The sequence below is a fragment of the Geotrypetes seraphini genome, chromosome 1, assembly GCF_902459505.1.
Source record: "Geotrypetes seraphini chromosome 1, aGeoSer1.1, whole genome shotgun sequence".
Taxonomy (NCBI): domain Eukaryota; kingdom Metazoa; phylum Chordata; class Amphibia; order Gymnophiona; family Dermophiidae; genus Geotrypetes; species Geotrypetes seraphini.
In genome coordinates, this window is record NC_047084.1 from 392,979,283 (window position 1) to 393,003,688 (window position 24,406).

General features: G+C 42.1%; 1 protein-coding gene across 2 annotated transcripts in view; it reads right to left on the minus strand.

The window, feature by feature from the left end:
• The window catches only part of IGFBPL1 (insulin like growth factor binding protein like 1), a 137,112-nt gene that overhangs the window by 38,368 nt on the left and 74,338 nt on the right, over window positions 1-24,406 (minus strand). For both annotated transcript variants that reach the window (XM_033946907.1, XM_033946827.1), the window contains exon 2: window positions 2,350-2,459. In XM_033946907.1, the coding sequence (XP_033802798.1) occupies window positions 2,350-2,459 (110 nt within the window). The remainder of the gene's footprint in view (window positions 1-2,349; window positions 2,460-24,406) is intronic.

Genomic DNA, 24,406 nt, shown 5'->3' on the forward strand with positions numbered 1-24,406 from the left:
TTTGGAGACCACACTACCGAAAGGACTTGCTGAGGATCGAGTCGGTTCAGCGAACGGCCACCAGGATGGTCTTGGGGCTCAAGGATCTCACGTATGAAGAAAGATTTAAAAAATTGTGGCTGTACTCACTTGAGGAAAGAAGAGAACGGGGAGATATGATTGAAACATATAAGTACATCATGGGACGCATCGAGTCAGAAGATGATATCTTCTGGCTCATGGGACCCTCGACCACCAGAGGGCATCCGCTGAAGATCAGGGGAGGGAAGTTTCATGGCGTCTCCAGGAAGTACTTCTTCACCGAAAGAGTAGTGAATCATTGGAACAGACTCCCACTCCAGGTGATAAAGGCCAGCAGCGTGACGGATTTTAAGAGAAAATGGGATACTCACGTGGGATCTTTAAGGGAGTAAATTTAGGGGAGGGGATACTTGGAATGGGCAGACTTGGTGGGCTATAGCCCTTTTCTGCTGCTTTTTTCTATGTTTCTATCATATGACAATGCCACTGGATTATCTAATAAACAATTAATTTGGTCCCAAATTGATTTCCAAAAAGCTATAACATATGGACAGTAGAATAACAAATGATCTAAAGTCCCTGCTTCAAGATGACAGTGCCAACATTTATTAGACTTAGAGCTATCCAATTTTTGTAACCGAACAGGGGTCCATAATGCTCTATGTAACAGAAAAAACCATGTTTGTCTCATTGATGCTGACATTGTACATCTCATCATCCAAGTCCAAATTTCTGGTCATTTAGACACAGAAATTTGATGTTTGATCTCTATGCTCCAAATGTCTCTCAGACCAGTGTTTGGTTTCTTTTTAATCAGTCCAGTTAACAATTTATACCACTGGGCAGCCTGAATGGCCTGCTTCAATTGCAACCATCTAAAACTTTCTGATTTATTGATGCCATATTTATGTTGCAATTGTGAAAACTCAAGCAGTTTACCATTAGAGATAACATCATACAATAAACGTATTCCTGCTATCATCCAATGCTTCCAGGCGACCTTTTCTCCACCTATTTGAATCTTGGAGTCTAGCCATAAAGATTGATTTGTAGATTTATAAATTGGAATATTTATTAAATTATTTACATAACTCAATGCTTTCCATGTATCAGCTAATATTCTATTATCTTTACTGTATCTAGGCATTTTGATACTGAGTATAGGAATTCTATGAATGTTGGAGCTTTTATTGCACCAATCTGCGATTAAAAAAAAAACCTTTTGAGTAGCTTGTTAAAAGGGGTCCTTTGTTAGAAATACTTAACCTTAGCCTGTCTTTAGTCTGCATTCATCTAGGGAGGTTATGGTTTTGCTTCCTTTCATTTGTTTACAGATAGGATAGTAGCAAACATCCAGATCTTCAGAGGAGCTGTTGGTTCCAGACAGGTGACGGGATACCAACTCAGTGGTACCCAATGCAAGAAAGTGGTGATACCGGTAAAAATACACCTGATTCACCACTGAACCACTTCTATTACAGCTCAAACTAGCACCTCCTGGCATCCACTCATAGCCTCTGGCTCCTGCTGCACTAAAACTCTCTCCAGATGCATCACAGATGGCTGGCCATCTGTAATGCATTTACCATGGCCCTCAACTTCATATTCTTCTCCCAACTTTCTCTTTAAGTTTTCCACCTGCAGAGACATCTTGCTGGTTTGAGCCAAGACATGTATGCTTAACATCAGCCACTTCTTTGTCATTCTCTGATATCCTTAAGCTGGTTCTCAGACCAAATCCTCATCTGAGTGTTCTTTTTGAACAGGATAGCCATATATTCCAACTCCTTTACTGTCTTCCCCCTGGAGACTTCTACCTGGGTCAGCTGTGCTCGATTCTGGGCCAACACCGACATATTCTATCCACATCTCCTCTTACATATCTGCCAGCTGCTGTGTCAACAACCCATTCACTTTTGCCAGCTCTTGTTGGGCTACTTTCTCTCTCTTACAAGCCCCCTTTATCCTGTAAGCACAATTCTGGCACTTCACTCTGAAGGCTGGAGTTCAGATCTTTCAGTTCAGCTTTCCAATACTTCAGTTAGCTGCTCCTACAGCCCAGTATAATGCATGCAGCCCTCGAGGACTTAATTTTGAACAAATTTACTTGCCAGCTCTACTAGGGCAGCTTAAGGAGAGGCACTTCTAGTCAGTGAATGGCTTAATTTTCTGGTTGAAAATACAGTAGCAGATGCTGGTGATAGATACTGAATTCTGCATGGATGATGAAATTCTGGCTTGGTGTGCTGATGGATATTTATGTAGATACAACTGCATACACAATAGTGCATCTTATACAACTGCATACACAAACCAGCTTTAACATACCTTCCTCCATTTGATGATTGGGGTTGGGACGGCTTTTACCTCACATGACAGATACACTTGGGCACCGGTAGCATTATGAATATTTTTTGGTGTTACAGTAAACATGGGTGCTGAAAAGAAAACAGATCAAATTATCAGTGTATACCACAGCAAAATATGAGAACATGGGCTTACATTGTTATTATTTTTTTTTAATATCGCGCCCAATATTCAGTAGTATTTAGCCAGCTGGGAACGGCTAAGCCAGCTAACTGCTGACATTTATCAGGAGAGAGCCAGCTAACTCCTGCTGAATATCCCGGTCACCAGCTATGTCGCACAACATACCCCCGTCACACACCAATATTCATTGGCTCACCAGCCAAGTCTAGCTGCAAGATAGATCTGCTTAAATAGCAGGTCTATCTTTGGCCGCTATGATTAAGCTGGCCAGCCGATGAATATCAGCTCAGCTGACTATGTCTACAGAACCTGCACTTAAGCTAGACGATTGCATTTACCGACCCAATGCACAAAATGGCCCACTGCGTGTTTTTCCCATCAATCGCCCATTTTCTGATCTGGCCATGCAAATTAGCAAAAAACCCCTGCAATGTAGCCAAGTGATTGATGCAGTAACATCGCTTGGATATTCCCCCCACAATCGGGGTTTTAGCGATTGGACAAACCTACAGGTCTGCCGGGGTTTTTTTTTCATTTTTTTTCAATGGCACAGATATTATGCATGTGTTACACATGCAAAATATCTGTCACATAAAAAAAAAAGAAAAAAGTCCCCCACCACCAATGACAACCATCCCTGACGAATGCGGCCCCAGGAATCTCCCTCTCCAAGAGAGAAAATTGGCAGGAGGGATGCATACTCCCTCCTGCCAATGGAGCCCCCACAAACTATCCCCTACCCTCTCCCTACCGCCTGAAAAAAAGGCAGGAGGGATGCCCAGTCCCTCCTACCACTGGATGCTCCCCTTAACCCCCCATACCTTTGTTAAATGTTGGGAGCTGGAAGGAAGCACAGTCCCTTCAGCTCCTAGTCCGGTCCATCGAAAATGACAGGCCTTCCCCTTTCTGGTGTACCATGTGATACACGGGGAGGAGCCTAAGGCCCTGATTTGCTCAGACATCAAACCTTAAGCCCCTCCCTGTGTACCACATGGGATAGAGAGGGAGGGGCCTAAGGACCTGATTGTCTCAGACACCTAAGGCCCTTCAGGAGAGCATCTCTGTGTAAATCATTTGCATGCAGTCTTGGTAGTGTATCAATCGCTCATCCAGAACTGGCCAGTGAATCGGCCAACAGTGATCCAGTTGGTATCGTTAGTACATCCAGGCCAAAATGCTTATAATTCCCTTCATCCTCCCATCTCCCCATTTGCAGAGTGAGACTACCTTGTTCCCCCTTCCTCTTCCCTCTTTCACATCTTCACCCTCCATCCTCTGCAAACACCCACTGCTACAGCATACACAGGTGCTGAATGGGGTCCCACTACTCTTAGAAAAGCTCTATAACACACCATCCAGCAGTCCCTCACATCATGCAGTCACATGAAAGGCAGTGATGGTGATAATTGTATTATGCATAATAAAGGGGGGGGGCATAACTTAATATGTATTAGATACAATTTTAGTTAAAACTTTTAGACACTAATATTATATGAAAGATATAGCTGAATAATAGAAATCCTTCAGAAACTTGTGACACAGCAAAGTATAAACAGCAGAGCTCACAGAGTACATATTTTCCTTACTAGAACAAAATATTTTGGTTTAATATCTGGAACAAGATGGAATATCAAACCACACTCTCAAAAATGTTCACAGCACAGTAAACATATATCATGCAAAACAAACAGAGCTGTTTAGAAAATACTATTATTTTCACTGTGAATATAAATAGAGACCTCCTGATGAGCACCTCAAAGGCTTATACTGTGATAATTACCACGAGGTAGGAAACAAGATGGAGCAATAACATAACAGGGCCCTGAAAATAAGCTAAAAGTCACACTAATATATTTGTCGCTTGAAGAGTTAGGAGAAATTATGTGACTGTAACTATGTGGTTGCAGCCTACAGGAATGTATTGTTTAGCAAATGAGAAAGTTTCTGGTAAACATATTTGCAATAGAAGAGAACATGTCTTTTAACATCTGTTCCGATTCATAAATCCACCTGCCAGTCCCTTTGACTTAACTCCAAGATTCAAATTGGCGGGTTTAAGATCCTCTGGAAGCATTGGATGCAGGCAGGCATACATACTCAGGATGATGTAGTATCAGAGAGAAAGCTGCTTGACTTTTCACGACTGCAACAAACATTTAGTATTGCTAAGTCTCAAAATTATAAGTGGTTGCAGTTGAAGCAAGCCATTCAGAAGGGGTTCCCTGATTGGCAAAATCTTAAAAATCTGTATAGTTTGCTGGTCCTATGCTTCCAGACAGATTTCCTAGGGCATCAGGCCACCCAGTGGTACAAATTAATATCTGAATTTTTGAATAAGAAACCAAAGACTAGTCTTCGTGACATTTGGAGCATTGAGATAAAGCAGCAGATTTCTGCGTCTCAAAGGCCACGAATTTGGACTTGGAGGATGAGATGTATAGTTTCTGCATTTATGAGACAAATATGTTTTTTCTTGTTACATAGATCATTTTGGACCCCTGTTCATTTACAGAAATTGGATAGTTCTAAATCTAAGAGATGCTGGCACTGTAGGGACACTGGATCATCTACTGTACTATTGTCCCTTGATACTTAAGTTTTGGAGATCCATTTGGGGTCAAGTGAATAAAATATTGGAAAATCCAGTGGCATTGACGTACAATACCGTGCTATTTGGCACGTTAATGAGGACTAAAAGCCCAATATCTTCCCATAATAATAAACTTCTCTTTATGATGACGGGAGTTGCCATACAACTTATTTTGAAGAACTGGAAAAGCTGGGACCGGTTAAACTATAATTTCTGGTGGGAATCTTTATGTCACATTTTTAAAATGGAATGTATGATTGCCATACAGCAAGGACATTATAGGAAATTTAAGGATGTTTGGGAGCCATTGACAAAATTATATAAGGAGTGGTTGTTGATTTTGCCCTTTGAACATACACGTCCAAGGTGGGGAAATACAATTTAATTATGGTTAAGTGCAATTGTTGGATATATAGAAGAGAGGGGGGAGGATACATGTATTTCTTATGAAATATAATTTGACTGAATTTAAGTACTGTTAAAGTGTAAAATGTCTGTATAATATGTTGCACTTATTTTAAGCTTTAAAATGAATAAAGATATTAAAAAAAAAGAAGAGAACATATCTGCAAGGTCAGCGTGACCTCAATAAGCATGTTGTCCACTTCCTTCTATTGCTGACAAAGGTGACACAAATTACATGTGATGAGTTAAGTCATTGTTGCTAAGGAAAAGTACTAATGAAGTAAAATTAATAGGAAACCATGTGATTTCAATAGAACCAATATTGTTGAAGTATGCAATTTGTAAATATATTGTAATTGGAAGATGTACCACCTACGTATGCTTAATAATGAATTAATTATCGATGTCAATTCCCAATAAAATGGCTAGTCATTGGTAATACGATGAGACTTTGACTGTGAGCTTACTAACTTTAGTAAGCAGCCAAATACTCCTCAAATCTTTGACTATTAACTTTTGTGTGATATTTCTTTCTTTGATTTCCTCTGAGATAGAATTAAGAACTGAGGAATAAATGGAAGCATTGGGGGGTGGGGTGCGTGTATGTAACCTGTCCACATAGTTATCTCAACCAAACAACAGAAAATACCATAGGGCTGATATTCAGACTGTAGAAGTTAGCTGGACTGACTCCTGTGGTTGACAATGAGCCTGGATATTCAATGCTGACTATTTCCAGTGGCAGGCATTGAATATCTGGTCTAATTTGGCTAGCCAGCTATGTCAATTCTAAGCATTGGCCGCTAAGGTTATTGTGGTCAAAGATAGACCAGCTATTTAAGTGGCTCGATTGGCCACTAAACATAGATGTGTAACATTTTAAATTTCATGGCTAGCTGGCTAGCTGCTAAGTGCTAATATTCAGTGGCCATCTCATGCTGAATATTAGTGCTTAGTTGGCTTAGTGCTATTTAACCAACCAGGAACCAATCCTGGCCTGTTAAATAGCACTAAATATCAGGTGGCATGTGTTCACTGGAGTGCACTGGCAGTGGTTATGGTATGAAGAGATCTTATGATGACAGCAGGCACAGGGGGCATTGAACATCACAAGGTACTTGGTGTCTCATGAGGTAGCAAGGCAGCAGAATGGGGTCTTCCTGGTTCTGGTGTTCTGAGAGGGGCAAGGTGGGGGGTTAGTGTTTCAGCAGGTCCTTGTGCAGATATTTAATCTCCTCACGTAGGGCCATAACCTAAGTTCCTTCTAAGCAAAGTGTGCAAGCAATTGCTGATACATTTTAGGAGCGTCACTCACAGATTTTACATAGTTGCTCACAAAAGTACTTGTAAATCTGGAAAATTGTCAGTTTTTAGAACTTGTTGCTCACACGAAAAATAGTTTTAGAATTTGTCACTCACATGAAAAAAAAAATGTTGCACACACCCATCCATTGAGAAGCAAAAATAAGAAGACCCAATGTTCCATAGAAAAAGGAGCAATCCAGAAACAAAACAAACTGTGGATGAAACACAATGTTCTTTGACTTTACTTTATTTCTTCAATCAATGTTCAGAAAATGTCCACATCAGCCATGTTTCGGCTAACAAAGCCTTCCTCAAGGGTCCAGTTGTTTTCTGTGCACCAGCGGTTTGCCCTGCTTCGTTCTCCATCTCAGAATTTGCGATTTGGAAATTAACTTCACAACACCAGAGTATTATTTAATGAACACACCCATCCATTCCTTAGAGGGAGTATTGGCTGTAACCTCATGGTTAAAGGATAGTATCCCACTTACCAGCAGCTTGTTAACTTCTACCTTTCTTTCTTGCAGCTTGACCTGTTGCTTTGAGTGCCAGCATTCACTCTTAGAGCTGAAGTTTCTGTTCCCACTGGGGAGGCAGTTGTTGGTTTCACTATAAGAGTGCCAGCATTCACCTCTCATATAGGCATGCCAGCCTCCTTATCCTCAGCCTCAAAGTCAGCTGTCCTGGTGGCAAAAGCTACAGCTTTCTCTTCCTCATGCTCCTCTAATGGCTCCCTTTTGCAGTTCCCTTCCTGGTGTCCTCGAATGGCTGGCCACTATTTTTCCTGTCCTGACTGCTCCCACCCTCTTCACTTTACAAAGCCATGACATCACCTGGAGGTAAGTTGCATTCCATCATCATCTGATTGCAATAGGTGGTTGCACAAACAATGACCAGATACCCCGATGGTGTGGATAACATATAGGAGAGATCTAACGAAGCCTTAAGAATGGTCCAGAATTCTGGAATTTGTACCTTCAAAAAGATGTTCACAGAATGGAGTTGATCCAGAGAGTGGCTATTAAAATGGTAAAGCATGTGGGGACAGACATAAATACCTCAATATGTATACTTTAGAAGAAAGGCAGCAGAGAGGAAATATGAGACATTTGAATGCATAAGAGGCAAGTCTCTTTCAACTGAAGGCTTGCATGAATTATAAAAATAAAGTTTAAACAACCAAAATTTAAACAACTTCAAAATAGGTACCTATGTGGCCTGTTTTGGCTTGTTTTCAGGAGCTAACACCCTCTCTGAGAAGCTCCTTGACCTCCAACTTGTCCTGTTTGTCTGTTTTAATTAGATTGTAAACTCTAATGAGTAGGAACTGTGTCTTGAATGTTTAATGTACAGCGCTGTGTATGTCTAGTAGCACTACAGAAATGATAAGCAGTAGTACTTTTGCTGTCCTGAATACTAGTTAAAAAATTCTTAGACTAATTGAAAAAATATCATCTTTATTTATATCAAAAGGGTCCAGAGAAGAGTGACAAAAATGGTTAAGGCATTGTTGTACAATGAGAGGCTAGAGAAACAGGGCCTCTTCTCTCTTGAGAAGAAGAGACTGAGAGGGGACATGATCGAAACATTCAAGATATTGAAGGGAATTGACTTAGCAGAGAAAGAGAGATTGTTCACCCTCTCCAAGGTGGAGAGAATGAGAGGGCACTCGCTAAAGTTAAAAGGGAATAGATTACGTACAAACGTAAGGAAGTTCTTCTTCACCCAGAAAGTGGTAGAAATCTGGAACGCTGTCATAGGGGCTGTTACAGAGGAAAACACCCTTCAGGGATTCAAGACAAGGATGGATAAGTTCCTACTGGAACAGAACATACGCAGGTAAGGCTAGACTCTAGTAGGGCACTGGTCTTTGACCTAAGGGCTGCCGCGTGAGCGGACTGCTGGGCACGATGGACCACTGGTCTGACCCAGCAAATCTTATGTTCTTATGTTTATTAATTGTTCTTTCTCAAGGTGAAATCCCCCTGTTAGTTTGCAGACCTTCACTATTACACCTTCCTTGGTGACACCTAATTCACATACCATGTGCAGCAGGTACAATCCCCCCTCCCCCTAGTTTACAGGACAGTGTCTGGCTGTGCTTGGCATCTTATCTGTTTATTCTTCTTAGGGAGACAGTCAAAGTACTAAATAATCTGCAGGATGCCTTGGGATCCTGCTGGATGATCACATGGATATTTTTTTGGCAGCTGGCACAGGTCACATCCCTATTATGATAAACAGAGCCACCCCACAGAGACCATCTGTTATCAGATAGCCATCTATAAAATTACCTTTGACAAATGAATACAGTATTGGCAGAAAATGCCACTTAATGAAGCTTGCTTGATGATAATCCTTCCTTTACAGAGCTCCACAGCCATTCCTTTTGGAGAGGCAGATTAACAGCGACTGAGTCCTTGCTCCATCCAACGAGTTTTAATGATCACATAACTACATGCATCACATCTGCGCCACTGCTCTGCAGTTGTTTGATATAAGTACAGACCAAATGTGAGATTTCTCTGCAGAAAATCATACATCACTACTAATAATTTCTATAGCGCTATGAGATACATGCAATGCTGTACATTAAATGTCTCTTTATCCCGTTCAGTCTTTCTCATCACCTCAACCCTTTATTAAAATCTCTCTCCCTGTCTCTGCTTGTCCTTACTAGTCTGTTTCAGTTCTACATACAGCAGTCCTCTAACCCAGTGTTCTTCAAACGCCGGTCTGTGGACCGATATCGGTCCGCAGAAAATTCTTGCCGGTCCGCACAGGGCCAGCAAGATCGATGCGGTTAAATTTCCTGCCGGGTGTATAGCAGTGGGTGCCCCAACTGCGGTGCTGTTAGCGGTAGTCTGTTGTTCTACCCAGCCTCGGGCTCCAGGCGGTGTGCGGGGCCATCGGCAGCGTCTGGGCCTTCCCTCCACAAAGGCTCACTTGTGCATCCACTTAACCCTCCCCAGTACTCACAATCAGTGTCTCTTGCTCCCTGTAATCAGCAGATTATGTATCTGTTGCTCTGACCCAGGAAGTAAATGACAGGCCTTTTTTTTTTTCAGTAGTAGTAGCGCAAGGAGGAGAGTCCACCCACGTGCAGGATGCATGCAGGCACCTGGCAGTTGAGAGGGTGCCTCTAAGTGCAGCGGTTTGCGTCCATGTGGCTGCGAGGTCTTGCTGTTTTCGCTGGCTGCCACCAGGTTGTTGACAGCGTCCACAGGTGAGCGAGTGGTGTGGCGCTGACCCTGAGCTTTCCTGTCTGCGGGCTGCTCACTCATGGAGACTCGATGGCAGGGTGGCAGTTAGGAGCCTCCGGCTCGTCTTGGGTGGCAGGGCCTGCGATGCAACGCTGTTTGTGCCGGGGGGGGGGGGGGCACGGGAATGTGCAGGGCACGCAGGAGCAAGATCATGGGGAGCCTTCGACAGTGGCTGTCTCCCCTCCCAGCAGCTCTCGTACTTGCCAGGGCAGTGATTCACTTCGGCAACTTCCTCTTTCCTCAGAGGCGGCAACAGACCCAAGGCTGCTTAAGTGAATTGCTGCTGCAGGCAAGTACTGAGAGCAGCTGGAAGGGGAGGAAGCCACTATTAGAGGCTGGAAAGCTGCTGGATAAAGGGAGAGCTGCTACTGGACCTGGAGGGAGGTAGAAGGAGAGATGCTGCTGGGAGGAGAGGAGGGAAAGGGATGGGAAGAGAGTTACTGTTGGATAGAGGGAGGAGGGAAGAGAGAAAGAAAAAAGGAAGGAAACAGCTGGCAGGGAGATTAGAGGAAGGGAAGGGGTCAGGGTGGAATGGAGAGATCAGATGATGGAAAGGGGAGAGACAGAGTAATGAGAAAGTAGAGAGAGATTGATGCTGGAAAGGGGGTCAGCAGAGAAATGAGAGAGGGATAAAGATGCTAGATCTGGTGTAGGAGAGATATAAATGAAGAAAGCAGTGAAGCTGGAATGAGTGATGTAAATAGGAGAGAGGAGGCACAGGCTGGATGGAAAGGGGAGAGGGGCATAGAAAGAAGGCAGATACATATGGAAGGGGGAGTGAGCAGACAATGGATGGAAGGGGCAGATGCTGGATTGAAGAGACAGGGCAGACGCTGGAAGGAAGAGAGTGAAAAGAAGATGAAAGCAGAAACCAGAGACAGCAAAAGGTAGAAAATCGTAATTTTATTTCTATTTTGTCATTAGAATATATCAGATTTGAAATATATATCCTGCTAGAGACATAACTGGGGACTGCAAAGCTCAGGCAGTGCTTCTTTAGCTTCCAGCTGGCTTAGGGCTCTCTCTCTGACACTATTCCTGTCATGTGTGACTGCAGTATTCTGTTAGCATGATATTTTTGTGTAGCATTCTGTAATAATTTGGCTTGTTCAGTTTTCTTGATAGTAGAGGGGATATATGTGAAGGGGAGGGGAGACAGGGGTTTTGTTGGTCCTTGATCTGTATACCTGTATTTGTATTTATAAAATGACAATTGTACAGAATATTGTTTCTTTTTATACTTTAATAAAATACGTTCAATATAAAATCATAACTAAGGCTTGTGTGGATGGGATCAGATGGTTTGCGGGGACTGAGCTTGCGGAGACGGGGCGGAAATGGTTTTTTAAAATTTCAGTCTTAGTAGTTTGCCAGTCCACAAAATAATTATTTTATTTCCGCCGGTCCACAGGTGTAAAAAGGTTGAAGAACGCTGCTCTAACCCACCCCACTCCATCTTAAGTCCTGCTAAGTCTTCTGTACTCCCGCTAGGGAGCCAGGATCTCCTGAGCAGCTTCCCCTTCAAGCAGCAGCAGGAGACTCCGTAGCACTGTTGCACTGGCATTGCTGCTCAGAAGCAACATGTGTCTTCTATGGTTCTTATGGGAGATCTGCATCTCCAAATGCTTGTTACTTGGCACTGTTGCTCTAGTTCAACATCAAGTTACACAAAGCAGCCATTTCACCATCTGCCAATTAAAGGTTTAATAAAACGTCTTCTCCAGCTGCTGCAGGACCAGTCTCATAGCTCTTTTCACAAGACTGGTCCTGCAGGCAGCAGGAGATGACGTTTTATTAAGGCATCTCCTCCTGCTGCTGCTGAAAGGGGAGGCGACTACTGATGCTGCAGTTGGAGCCAGGTAGGTAGGGCTGAGGGCATGCCCTAAATCTTCCTCTGAAAAATATCACCCCTTCGACAGCTCTGCATCTTTCTCTGTCTCGGATGTTCTCATTTAGGGTTACCAGACATCCAAATTTCCCCAGACATGTCCTCCTTTTCGAGGACATGTCCGGGGGTCCTGATGGCTTTTCAAAACCCGGCACTTTGTTCAGGTTTTGAAAAGCTTCCAGCTAGCAGAGACATCGGGATGGCATCTGCCCAACCCCCACCGCAACGATCGTAGCAGGGGAGATACCTAATCTCTCCTGCCGCGATCGCAATTCACCCCCCTCAAACCCTGACAATACTGGCAAGAAGGAGCCCAAGCCCTCCTGCCAAGGCGTGAGCCACCGAACCCCCCCGAATCCCGAGAATACCAGCAGGAGGGAACCCAACCCCTCCTGCTGAGGCACAAGTCTCCCGCAACCCCCCCCCCCCCGACAATACTGGCAGGAGGGAGCACAACCCCTCCTGCCGAGGCACATCCCCCTGCAACCCCCCACCCCAACAATAATGGCAGGAGGGAGCCGCACCCCCCGCACCTCAACAATACCAGCAGGAGGGAGCCCAACCCCTTTACCGGAGGGTGACCCCTCCTCAAATACAGGCAGGAGGGATCCCATGTCCTCCTGCCCACGGTGCACCCCCATGACCCCCCAATCGCCCCCAAACCACTGAATGGCCCCCTAACCCCGCCTAAGGCAACTGGGCCAATTCTGGTTGGCCTAGGCACCTAAGGCTCCTTCTATGGGCGGGGCCTTAGACGCCTGGCCCAATCAGGCCCTAGGCCCACCATTCGGAGGATGGCGGGCCTGCCAGCCAGCCAGGCTTGGGACTTTTCCATCCATCCAAGTTTCCAAGTTTTATTAGTGCTTGATAAATCGCTTATTAAATACCTAAGCGATGTACAATTCAGGTAAAATATAAATACAAATACATTGACCTTTAAATTAAAAAAAAACAAAAAACAACATACTGGGTTAACACACATGAAACAAGCGGGTAGAGGGGAAAAGTTACAATATATTTGTAGAGGAAAATATACATTTAAGGGAAAAAATAACTCAGGGAAGGGAAAAAAGCGAAATTGAGGGATATTAAGCCTAGCGTTAATAAAACAAAATTTATAAATCTAAGATTCATATGTTAAAAGCTTCCTTAAAAAAATAGGTTTTTAAAGCTCTTTTAAAAGAAATGAGGTCCTTTATGTCTCTAATGTACTGAGGTATAGAGTTCCATAAGGTAGGGGCAATAATTGAAAACATATCTTTTTTTTTTTTTTTTCAAATTTTTATTCATTTTCAAAATTACATAAAGTGTAAGTACATATTCAATCAGATAATCAATGCAAATTTCACTTTCATTCTATCTTTAGTTAATTACATAACTTCTTACCCCTCCCCCTCCCATCCCTCCCTACCACATAACTAATAATTATATAAATACACATCAATACCAGAATCCAATAATTTTTAAAGATGGAACTGTTATCAAATTTTTTGATGCTGATCTAAGGTTCCGTGAAGCGTTATAAGGAATGAGCAGTCTAGTGATGAACTGAGGTTCATTATAGTTCAAAGATTTAAAAACTAGCAGTAATATTTTATACGGGATTCGATGAGCAATAGGAAGCCAGTGGGAGTCTATCAACAGAGGGGTGACATAGTCAAATTTTTTTGCGTTATAAATTAGTTTGATTGCAGTGTTTTGAATGATTTGTAGCCTCCTTTTTTCTTTTTGCGGTATATTGAAAAAAAGGGAATTGCAGTAATCGATTTTGGAAATAATCAACAAATGGATCAAAATATTTATAGACTTAGGTTTAAGAAACTTGGATATAGAACGAATCATACGTAATTTATAGAAGCATGATTTAACGGTGTTCCCTATGTTCTCATGAAATGAAAGCTTGACATCCACGATAATACCTAAAATTTTTAATGAGGAAACAGAATCTAAAGGAATATTGTCTAGGACAAAGGCAGTGTCCAGTGAAATGTCCCTTTTCCAAGGGAATAACATAGATTTTGTTTTTTTGATATTTAAAGCCAATTTGTTGGTGTTCAACCATTCTTTTATTGAGTCTAATTTCTTGTTGATTATTGAAATTTTGTCTGGATTTCCTGGATCGATGGGGTGCAATAATTGAATATCATCGGCATAAGCGAAAGATGTAAAACCGATAGATTGACAGATGTTTAGAAGAGGGGACAAAAAAATATTGAAGAGGTTGAGAAAGGTTTTGAGTGTTCATTGTTGAAATAGACTGTTGAGGATCGATTAGAGAGGAAAGATTCAAACCATTTCAAAACTTCGTCACTGATGCCAATTGATTCAAGACGTTCTAATAAAAGAGCATGGTCGATAGTGTCAAAAGCCGCTGATATATCGAGTGAGAATAGAACAACTGATTTTTGGTGGTCTAAAAAGTAATGGATGTTGTTAATCATTCCAATTAGTGATAGCTCAGTACTGTGAAATTTCCGAAAACCAGTTTGGTTCGGGTGGAGAACGTTTGAAGCCTCTACAAAATCAGAAAGTTGATTAAAGACAAGTCTTTTGGTGATTTTAGCTAGAAAAGGAATATTGGCTATGGGTCAGTAATTCGAGATTTCTTCTTGACTAATTCTATGGTCTTTTACTATGGGTGTAATGGTTGTTGTTTTCCAAGCGAGTGGGACGTAAGCGGTAGTTAAGCTTTTGTGAACCAAAGAATGAATAAATGGACCCAAACAGGAGAAAAATTTCTTCAAATATATTGGTGGAATAATCTCGGATTTAACTCCTCTAGGATTTGTATTTTGAATAGAGAGATGGATATCTTTTATAGTGGGTGTATTGAATTTCCTGCATTTAGAAGTTGGAATAGAATTTGCTGAGTAAACATTTTCAGTACTATTGTTTGGATTCGGTAGAAAGTTATTACGAATTGTTATTATTTTTGAACAAAAATAATTAGCGAGATCTTGGGAAGATGGAATGCTGTTTTGTTTAGTGGGATGTCTGTGAGCAAGAGGTGTGATGGATTTTAAAATAGAGTACAAAATTGAAGGATTTTTTGCTATAGAGATTTTTTTTTCATAATAATTAGATTTAGCTAGATTAATTTTTGTTTTGTAAAAAGCAGCTTGTTCCTTGTATTTTTGCAAGTTATGAAATGATTTATTATGTCTCCATTTTCTTTCTAAAGATCTAAGTTGTTTTTTTATGAGAGAAAGTTCATCAGAGTACCACGGGTTAAAAATTTTACGTGCTGGAATTGTTTTTGAAACTAATGGAATTTTTTTTATCTAAAAGGGATTGTAGAGAGGAGTTCCAAGCAGTTAAATCTTCTTCTAAGGCAGTAGAGTTTGAAGACAGAGTAGAAGGGTTGAAAAAAGGAGTGATATCAGATATTTCTAATTTCGAGAAGTCGCGAAGTTGAATTTTTTTGGGTTTCGAAAGTAGAGAATTGATTACGGGTTTTTGGAAAAGGAGATTGAAAGATATGAAATAATGGTCAGTCCAGGGGACAATAGAAATTATTGGGTCCAAACAGGATAGGGTTTGAGATTCTGTATAGAGAACCATGTCAAGAGTGTGATTTGCTTTATGGGTAGGGGAATTGATTAATGTCTGAAGGTTTAATGAACAAAGGAAACTGGATAATTCAGTTGTGAAAATATTAGATTTGTCATCAAAATGTATGTTAAAGTCCCCCAGAATAATGGGGTAAGCTGAAGTGGAGCAAAATTCAAAGATTAGGGTTTGAAGAGAGAATAGGGTATTGTTATCTATTGGAGGAGGGGTGTAAAGTAATAACAGATCGGTAATAGGATTTGAATTAATTTTAGCGTGAAGAAATTCGACATTAACAGTTCCTGAAGAGGTATCTGACATAGTGATTAATTTAGCCTGAAAAATGATCGCTAAACCACCGCCTTTTCATTCGTAACGATGATTCCAACTTAAAGTAAGTTGAGGGGAGTCAGGGGTTGCGGGGTGTCAGGAGAGTCGCAGGGTTAGGAGGCTATTTGGGGATTCAGGGGCCATCGTGGGTTTGGGGGGTTTATCAGGGGGTCACATGGGCAAAAGGGCCTGGGATCCCTCCTGCCCATATTTGAGGGGATGGGGGGTCGCCTTCCAGCAGGAGGGGTTGGGCTCCCTCTTGCCGGTATTGTCAAGGTATGGGGGTTGCGGGGGGATGTGCACAAGACAAACGTGACACATTAGGAGAGGATACAGGGCAGAACATACAACAAAGGGAATAAGGAATTAGCAAGCAGCAGACACAGAACACACACAGGTACAAAAGAAACAGTGAAATAAAAGACAACACTCCAAAAAAAGGCGAACGACAATGGAAGCAGAGGGAATTCTGAAGATGAGCTTTCCAGTGTTCTGCACAGACTGTCATATGCATGACTACCTCCCCTCGGGGAGACAGTCATATGTATGTGGTCGGTGTCAGGAGCTGAAAAGCCTGAAGAGGGAAGTCAAGCTACTAGAGGACAAGATACAGGAACTAGAAAGACTTTACACTAGGACCCGACCAGGACAGCTGAATACTTTATGAGTGAGAGATACATTGAGGAGGAAGTCAGGGAACTCGAGAAATTAATTGAGGAAGCCTACAGGAGGAGGTTGGAAGAGAACGAACTTCAGATGAAAGATGAAGTTACACCAACATGAAAGGGAGAACAAGAAACAAATGACCCCAAAGAAGACGCCCACAGAGGAACACCGCACAAGGGGGAAGAAATGACTAGTCGATGCCCGGAAGAAGATCCAGAAAAACACATTGAGGACATAGAAGAAGAAGCAGCAAAGTACCGAAGCAAAAATTGAAGAAGGGAAAGTCTGCGATCCCAGTGGGAGACTCAATCCTGAGGCATGTGGACAGCCACATAGCAGGAGGGAGAGAGGATCAACTAGTGACCTGCCTCCCAGGAGCAAGAACCAAGGACATTGTCGACAAAATTGGAATGATCTTGGAAGGAGCGGAGACGGAAGAAACTACAGTAATGATCCACATTGGGGCAAATGATGTCAGCAGGAGAGACTATAGAAGAAGCGCGCTGATAGAACAGTTCAAGATTCTGGGAAGGAAGTTGAAGATGAGGACTCAGAAGATAGCATTCTCAGAGATCCTACCGGTACCGAGGGCAGATGTGAAAAGGCAGGAGGAACTACAATCCATAAATGCATGGATGAGGAGATGGTGCGAGGAACATAAGAACATAAGAATTTGCCTCCGCTGGGTCAGACCAGAGGTCCATCACGCCCAGCGGTCCGCTCTCGCGGAGGCCTTCCAGGCCCATCACCTGTGCAATGGTCCCTGACTATTCCTATAACCTACCTCAACTCCTATCTGTACCCCTCAATCCCCTTATCCTCTAGGAACCTATCCAAACCCTCTTTGAAGGGTTCCACTTCGTGAGGAACTGGACAACGTTCTGGGGCAAGAGCAAGCTCTACAGGAGAGATGGACTACACCTGAGCGCGGCGGGAACTAGACTTCTAGCAAACAACATCAAGAGAGGGATAGAACAGGCTTTAAACTAAGAAGAAGGGGAAAGCCGACAGTCGACCAAGCATCGACGATTCGGAAGAAGGTATCCTGCGAAGATACTAAGGGGGAAAAAGGCTGGGAAGAAACAAAGGGCAATTTACAGGAGTTGACTAACCCAGAAGAGGAGGTTAGGAGGACAAGAGAAGAAACTAAAGTTCGAAGCACAGAGAAAGGAAATGAAGACAAGAAAATACCGGGATCTAAATTGCATATATACCAATGCAAGGAGCCTAAGGAACAAAATGGGGGAATTAGAAGTCATGGACAATGCAGAGGACATATACATCATTGGAGTCTCTGAAACATGGTGGAATGAAGAAAACAAATGGGATACAGCACTGCTGGGGTACAAGCTCTATCGTCAGGACAGGTCAGGACAGAAAGGAGGTGGAATAGCCCTATACATAAAAGAAAGCATACATTCGACTAGAGTGGACACAGCAGAGACGACCAACAAGCTGGAATCGCTATGGGTTAAAATACCAGGAAGGAAAGGGCCTGAAATAAAGATGGGTCTATACTATCGTCCACCCGGGCAGACCGAAGATATCGATGAAGAAATGAAGCGAGAATGCAAAAATGGTAACACGGTTATTATGGGAGCCTTCAACTATCCCGGGATAGACTGGAGTCTTGGAAGCTCAAAATGTGCTAGGGAGATAGGATTCCTGGAGGCTACACAGGATTGTTTCATGGAGCAGCTTGTCAGAGAACCGATGAGAGGGAACACCACTCTAGATCTAATCCTAAATGGGTTAAGGGGACCTGCAAAAGAAGGGGAAGTAGTGGGACCATTGGGAAACAGTGATCATAATATGATCACGTTCAAGACTGAAGTAGAGATACCGAAAGGAAAGAGAACCATAGCGACAACTTTCAACTTCAAGAAAGGAAACTACGAAGTGATGAGGGGAATGGTAAGGAAGAAACTAAGGAACACTTCCAAGAAATGGCAGACGGTAGAGCAAGCCTGGTCTTTTTTCAAGGACACAGTGAGCGAGGCGTAAAATCTGTATAGCCCAGATTCAGAAAGGGGTGCAAAAAGAATCGAACAAAAGACCCAGTGTGGATAACTAAAGTAGTGAAGGAAGCGATAGGCGATAAGAAGAATTCTTTCAGGAAATGGAAAAAGGACAAAACTGAGGAGAACTCGAAAGAGCACAGAAAGTATCAAAAAGAACGTCACCGTGTGGTTCGAAAAGCCAAAAGAGAGTATGAAGAGAGGCTAGCCAGGGAAGCACGAAATTTCAAACCGTTCTTCAGATATGTTAAAGGGAAGCAGCCGGCTAGGAAGGAGGTGGGACTGCTGGACGACGGAGACAGGAAGGGAGTGGTAAAGGAGGAGAAAGAAGTGGCAGAAAGACTTAACATGTTCTTTTCGTCTGTATTTAAAGAAGAGGACACATCCAACATACCGCAATCTGAGCAAATCTTTAATGGAGACCAAGCAGAAAAATTAACAACCATGGAGGCAAGCCTTGAAAACGTATGGAGGCAGATAGAAAAATTAAAAACTAACAATTTATTGTTGTTCGCAGAAATCTGACTTTTTGCTCTCATTTCCATACCAAAAATCACAGTATCATAGGATAATGCCACTGGGTTATCTAATAAATTATTAATTTGGTCCCAAATTGATTTCCAAAAATTCATAATATATGGGCAATGAAACAATAAATGATCTAAAGTTCCTGCTTCTAGATGGCAGTGCCAACATCTATTAGACAAAGAACTATCCAATTTTTGCAATCTAACAGGGGTCCACAATGCTCTATGCAACAGAAAAAAACAAGTTTGTCTCATAGATGCTGACACCGTACATCTCATCCTCCAAGACCAAATTCGTGGCCATTGAGATGCAGTAATTTCATGCTTAATCTCAATACTCCAAATATCTCTTAGACCAGTTTTTAATTTCTTTTTAATAAATCCATTTAATATTTTATACCACTGGACGGCCTGGTGACCCAAGAAGTCTGTCTGGAAACAAAGAAACTCCATACTATAATGATTATTAAGATTTTTCCATTCAGGGAACCCCGCCTGAATGGCATGCTTCAGTTGCAACCATCTAAAATTTTCTGATTTATTAAGACCAAATTTCTGTTGCAACTATGAAAATTCAAGCATGGTACCATTAGAAATATCATCATCCAATATACGTATTCCTGCTATCATCCAATGTTTCCAGACTAGCCTTTCTCCGCCAATTTGGATCTTAGAGTTTACCCATATAGATTGTTTGGTAGATTTATAAGTTAGAATATTTGTTAAATTACTTACATACTGTAAAGTTTTCCATGTATCAGTTAGTATAATATTATCTTTACTATAGCTAGGCATTTTGATACTGATCACATGGCATAGACGTAACGGGGACATGAGTTGCCATTCAGCAAATTACATATAATTGGGAGGATTGGAGGAGGCTAAATTACAGTTTTTGGTGGAACTCTTTGTGCCATATCTATAAAATGGAAAGATTTATTGCAGTACAAAGAGGGTATTTCAAGAAATTTCAGGATGTGTGGAAACCATTAGCAAAATTTTGTAAGGATTAGTTGAAAATGTTTCCCTTTAATGTGTCAATTAATTTGGGTAGGGTGAGGGATATTTTATTAATATGTTTTTTATATGATTATGGAATATATGGTAGGGAGGGGTGGGAAGGGGGAGGGATAAAAATTTATGTACTGTACAAATGATAGAATGTTAAATGATATATTTATTGTTAATGTGATTGAATATATATATACATTTAATGTAATTTTGAAAATGAATAAAGAATTAAAAAAAAAAAAAGAAAAATTAAAATCTGACAAATCCCCAGGTCCGGATGGAATTCACCCAAGGGTTCTGAAAGAACTAAAGGAGGAAATAGCAGAACTATTGCAGCAAATTTGCAATCTATCCCTGAAAACAGGCATGATCCAGGAGGATTGGAAGATAGCCAATGTTACGCCCATCTTTAAAAAGGGATCATGAGGTGACCCGGGAAACTACAGACCGGTGAGTCTGACCTCGGTTCCAGGGAAAATGGTGGAAACACTGATAAAAGACAACATCGATGAGCATTTTGAAAGGAATAAACTTCTGATAACCAGCCAACATGGATTCTGCAAGGAGAGATCATGCCTAACAAACTTATTGCACTTCTTCGAAGGAATTAACAAATGGATGGACAAAGGAGACCCCATAGACATCGTATATCTAGATTTCCAAAAAGCCTTTGATAAGGTACCCCATGAGCAGTGGCGTACTAAGGGGGGGGGCGGTCCGCCCCGGGTACATGGCCCAAGGGGGTGCACAGCTGGCCACTCACCGGGGAATAGGCTGCCGCTGGGGAAAGGCTGCCATTGCCATCAGAAAGAAGCCGGCGCCGAGTTCTCCTTCCCTGCTTCTCTTCCCCGCGAGCCAACCAACTCTAGCAGTCCGACGTCAATTCTTTACGTCGGAGAGGACGTTCTGGGCCAGCCAATCGCTGCCTGGCTGGCCCGGAACACCCTCTGTCGTAAGAATTGACGTCGGGCAGCGAGAGTTGGTTGGCCCGCGGGGAAGAGAAGTAGGGTGAACTCGGCACTGGCCAGTGGCAGCCTTTCCCCGGCGGCGGTGGCAGCAGCAGCATGTTTCCCAATGGCAGTGGTAATCTTAGGGCCCATCTTACTGTATGGGCCTCTCAGTTTATCCATGCATTAAGTCCCTATGCAGAACTGTGTTAGAAGCCTTTCTGAATCCAAGTGCAGTATACAAAGTGCTGTTCCCTGTGCAGGGACAGCTCAAGGTACTATCTCACCCTGAGCCAACTTTGCATTCGTGTCCTCCCAACCCCATAAAGATTTTCTCTTCTCTCTCAAACACCTCGTCATACACACACCTGTGCACCTTCACATTCTAAGGTGCCGGGAGCAGTCGAAGAAGCAATCCACACACACTGTCTGCATCCAGTGCAAAGCATTCCTTCTGCTTCATCTTGCCCCACTGAAAATAACCATGCAGGAAAGAATCCAGGTGTGCTCCTAATTTAGGTTTTTGGTTCAGTGAATTTGTGTTTGCTTCATAATCATAAGCTTACACTCTCACATTTGGGTTGATCTAGGCTCCAAGCCAGGATTTTTGGAAGAGCCATGTTTTCAGATATTTACAAAACATGGTGGATGTGTGAATCTCTGTGAGTATTGAGTTCTAAGATAGTTAAATGAGTTGCAGTGAATCCTTGTATATTTTATTTTACTTCTTTCAGGGATGGAAAGAATAATCTCAGGTGGTTTGCGTTATGTTGTCTGATATATCTTCCTAGTAATTCCACAATTCTGGGGATGCTACTGGGAGATGTAGAGCCTTGAAAGTTAAGTAGCAAAGCTTGAACTCAATCCATTTGTCAACCGGGAGCCAATGTAACTTAATAAGTAATGGTGTGACGTGATCGAAACTCAATTTGTAAAATATAAGTCTTGCTGCAGTGTTCTGTATTAGTTGAAGTTTTTTTTGTTGTTGTTAATTTCTTCGGGAGTCCTGACTGGAAAGAAAGAAAGGGGGGGGGGGAGAGAGGGAGCCAGAAAGAAAGAAAGGGGGAGGACAGGGATCCAGAAAGAAAGAAAGGGGGGCAGGGTGAAAAAAAGAAATAAATGGGGCACGGAGAGAGGGAGATAAAGACAAACATAGAGAAAGAAAGGGGGCATGGGGAGAAAGAAATAAATAAAGGGGGCAGGGTGAAAGAAATGGGGCATGGTGAGAGAGAGAGAAAGACAGACATACAGAAAGAAAGGGGGCATGGAGAGAGAAAGAAAGAAGGGGACAGGATGAAACAAAGAAAAAGTTGGGGGAGGGAATGAGGTCTGGAGGAGAGGAAGCATATAGGAGGCTGAAAGAAGGGAAGAGATATTGGATGCACAATCAGAAGAATGAACCAGAGACTGATGAAATTACCAAACAAAGGTAGGAAAAATTATTTTATTTTCAATTTAGTGATCAAAATGTGTCCGTTTTGAGAATTTATATATGCTGTCTATATTTTGCACTATGGCCCCCTTTTACTAAACCGCAATAGCAGTTTTTAGCGCAGGGAGCCTATGAGCATCGAGAGCAGTGTGGGGTATTCAGTGCAGCTCCCTGCGCTAAAAAAAACGCTATCGCATGTATATTTGTCTATTTTTGTATAGTTGTTACTGAGGTGACATTGCATAAAGTCATCTGCCTTGACCTCTTTGAAAACCCACAGAATATAAATGATAATTAATATTTTCTCTGCGTACAGTGTGCTTTGTGTTTTTTAAATTTTATGTTGGTAGATCATTTTGACTTGGCCATGAAGGTAAGGGGGAGGGAGGGGAGCTGCTGAAAGACATCTAGTAATCCTTGCAGGCTTGACTGTGCAGGGAATTATTTTTGTAAAATCATGTTTTGTTATGTGACTGGCATTATTTAGACTTTAATTTCTATGAATGAATAAAATGAAAATTATATAAAATTACTTGCTTGTTTTTATGTGCGTGCGCTGAAGGAAAGTGGAGAGAGAGTGGGCTGAGGACACTGAAGGGAAATGGGGAAGAAAGAATGGGGAGAAGATGCTGATTTATAAATTGACAATTGTACAGAATATTGTTTCTTTTTATACTTTAATATAATAAGTTCAATATGAAACAATTCAAGGCTTGTGTGGATGGAATCAGGTGATTTGTGGGGATGAGGACCAAGCTTACGGGGATTAGTCCAATAAAATGGTATTTTCTTATTTCTCATTATTTGTTTTATTTTTATTTGTTAATTTGTAAAGTGGTGATTGTTATGTATCAGTTTTTTTCAAATTTACATCTACTGTCTTTATATTTTGCACAGTATTAGAGGACATGTATTACTGTTTTTGTGGTATTGAATTGTATGCAGAGTCTGGTTTCTGGCAGTTCAGTTTAACTTTTGTCTACATATTTCTATTTTTAGTTTGTGATTATTCCATATTGGGTGAGGGTGCATCTGTCTGTGTGTATGAAAGGGACATGGCTTTCTGATAGCATCGACTGTACAGGATCAATTGACTGTGCAGGATCTGGTTTGTTTAGTTTTACAATGTATGTGTTGGTGTTCTAGTGCTCACTGCAGTGTTTAAGATGCTGCCTTTTCCTAGGTACACTCCTGTTGTGCAATATGTAGATTGTTACTAAAAATCATATTTTTCATATAGATGGGGGGTGTCAAAAAATGATGGGCCCCGGGTGTCACATATGCTAGGTATGCCACTGCCCATGAACGCTTACTTCAGAAACTGAAGAACCATGGGGTGGAAGGAGACGTACATAGATGGATCAGAAATTGGTTGGCGGGTAGGAAACAGAGGGTAGGAGTGAAGGGCCACTACTCGGATTGGAGGAGAGTCACGAGTGGTGTTCCGCAGGGGTTGGTGCTCGGACCGCTGCTATTTAATTTATTTATAAATGATCTAGAAAAAGGGACAAAGTGCGAGATGATAAAGTTCGCAGACGACACCAAACTATTTAGTGGAACTCGAACTAAAGAGGACTGCGAAGAATTGCAAAGGGACTTGAACAAACTAGGGGAATGGGCGACGAGATGGCAGATGAAGTTCCACGTTGAGAAATGTAAAGTATTACAAGTGGGAAGCAGAAACCCGAGGTACAGCTATACGATGGGAGGGATGTTATTGAATGAGAGTACCCAAGAAAGGGACTTGGGGGTAATGGTGAACATGACAATGAAGCTGACAGCACAGTGCACAGCAGCCGCTAAGAGAGCGAATAGAATGCTAGGTATAATCAAGAAGGGTATTACAACCAGAACGAAAGAAGTTATCCTGCTGTTGTATCGGGCGATGGTGCGTCCGCATCTGGAGTGCTGCGTCCAATATTGGTCGCCGTACCTTAAGAAGGATATGGCGATACTCGAGAGGG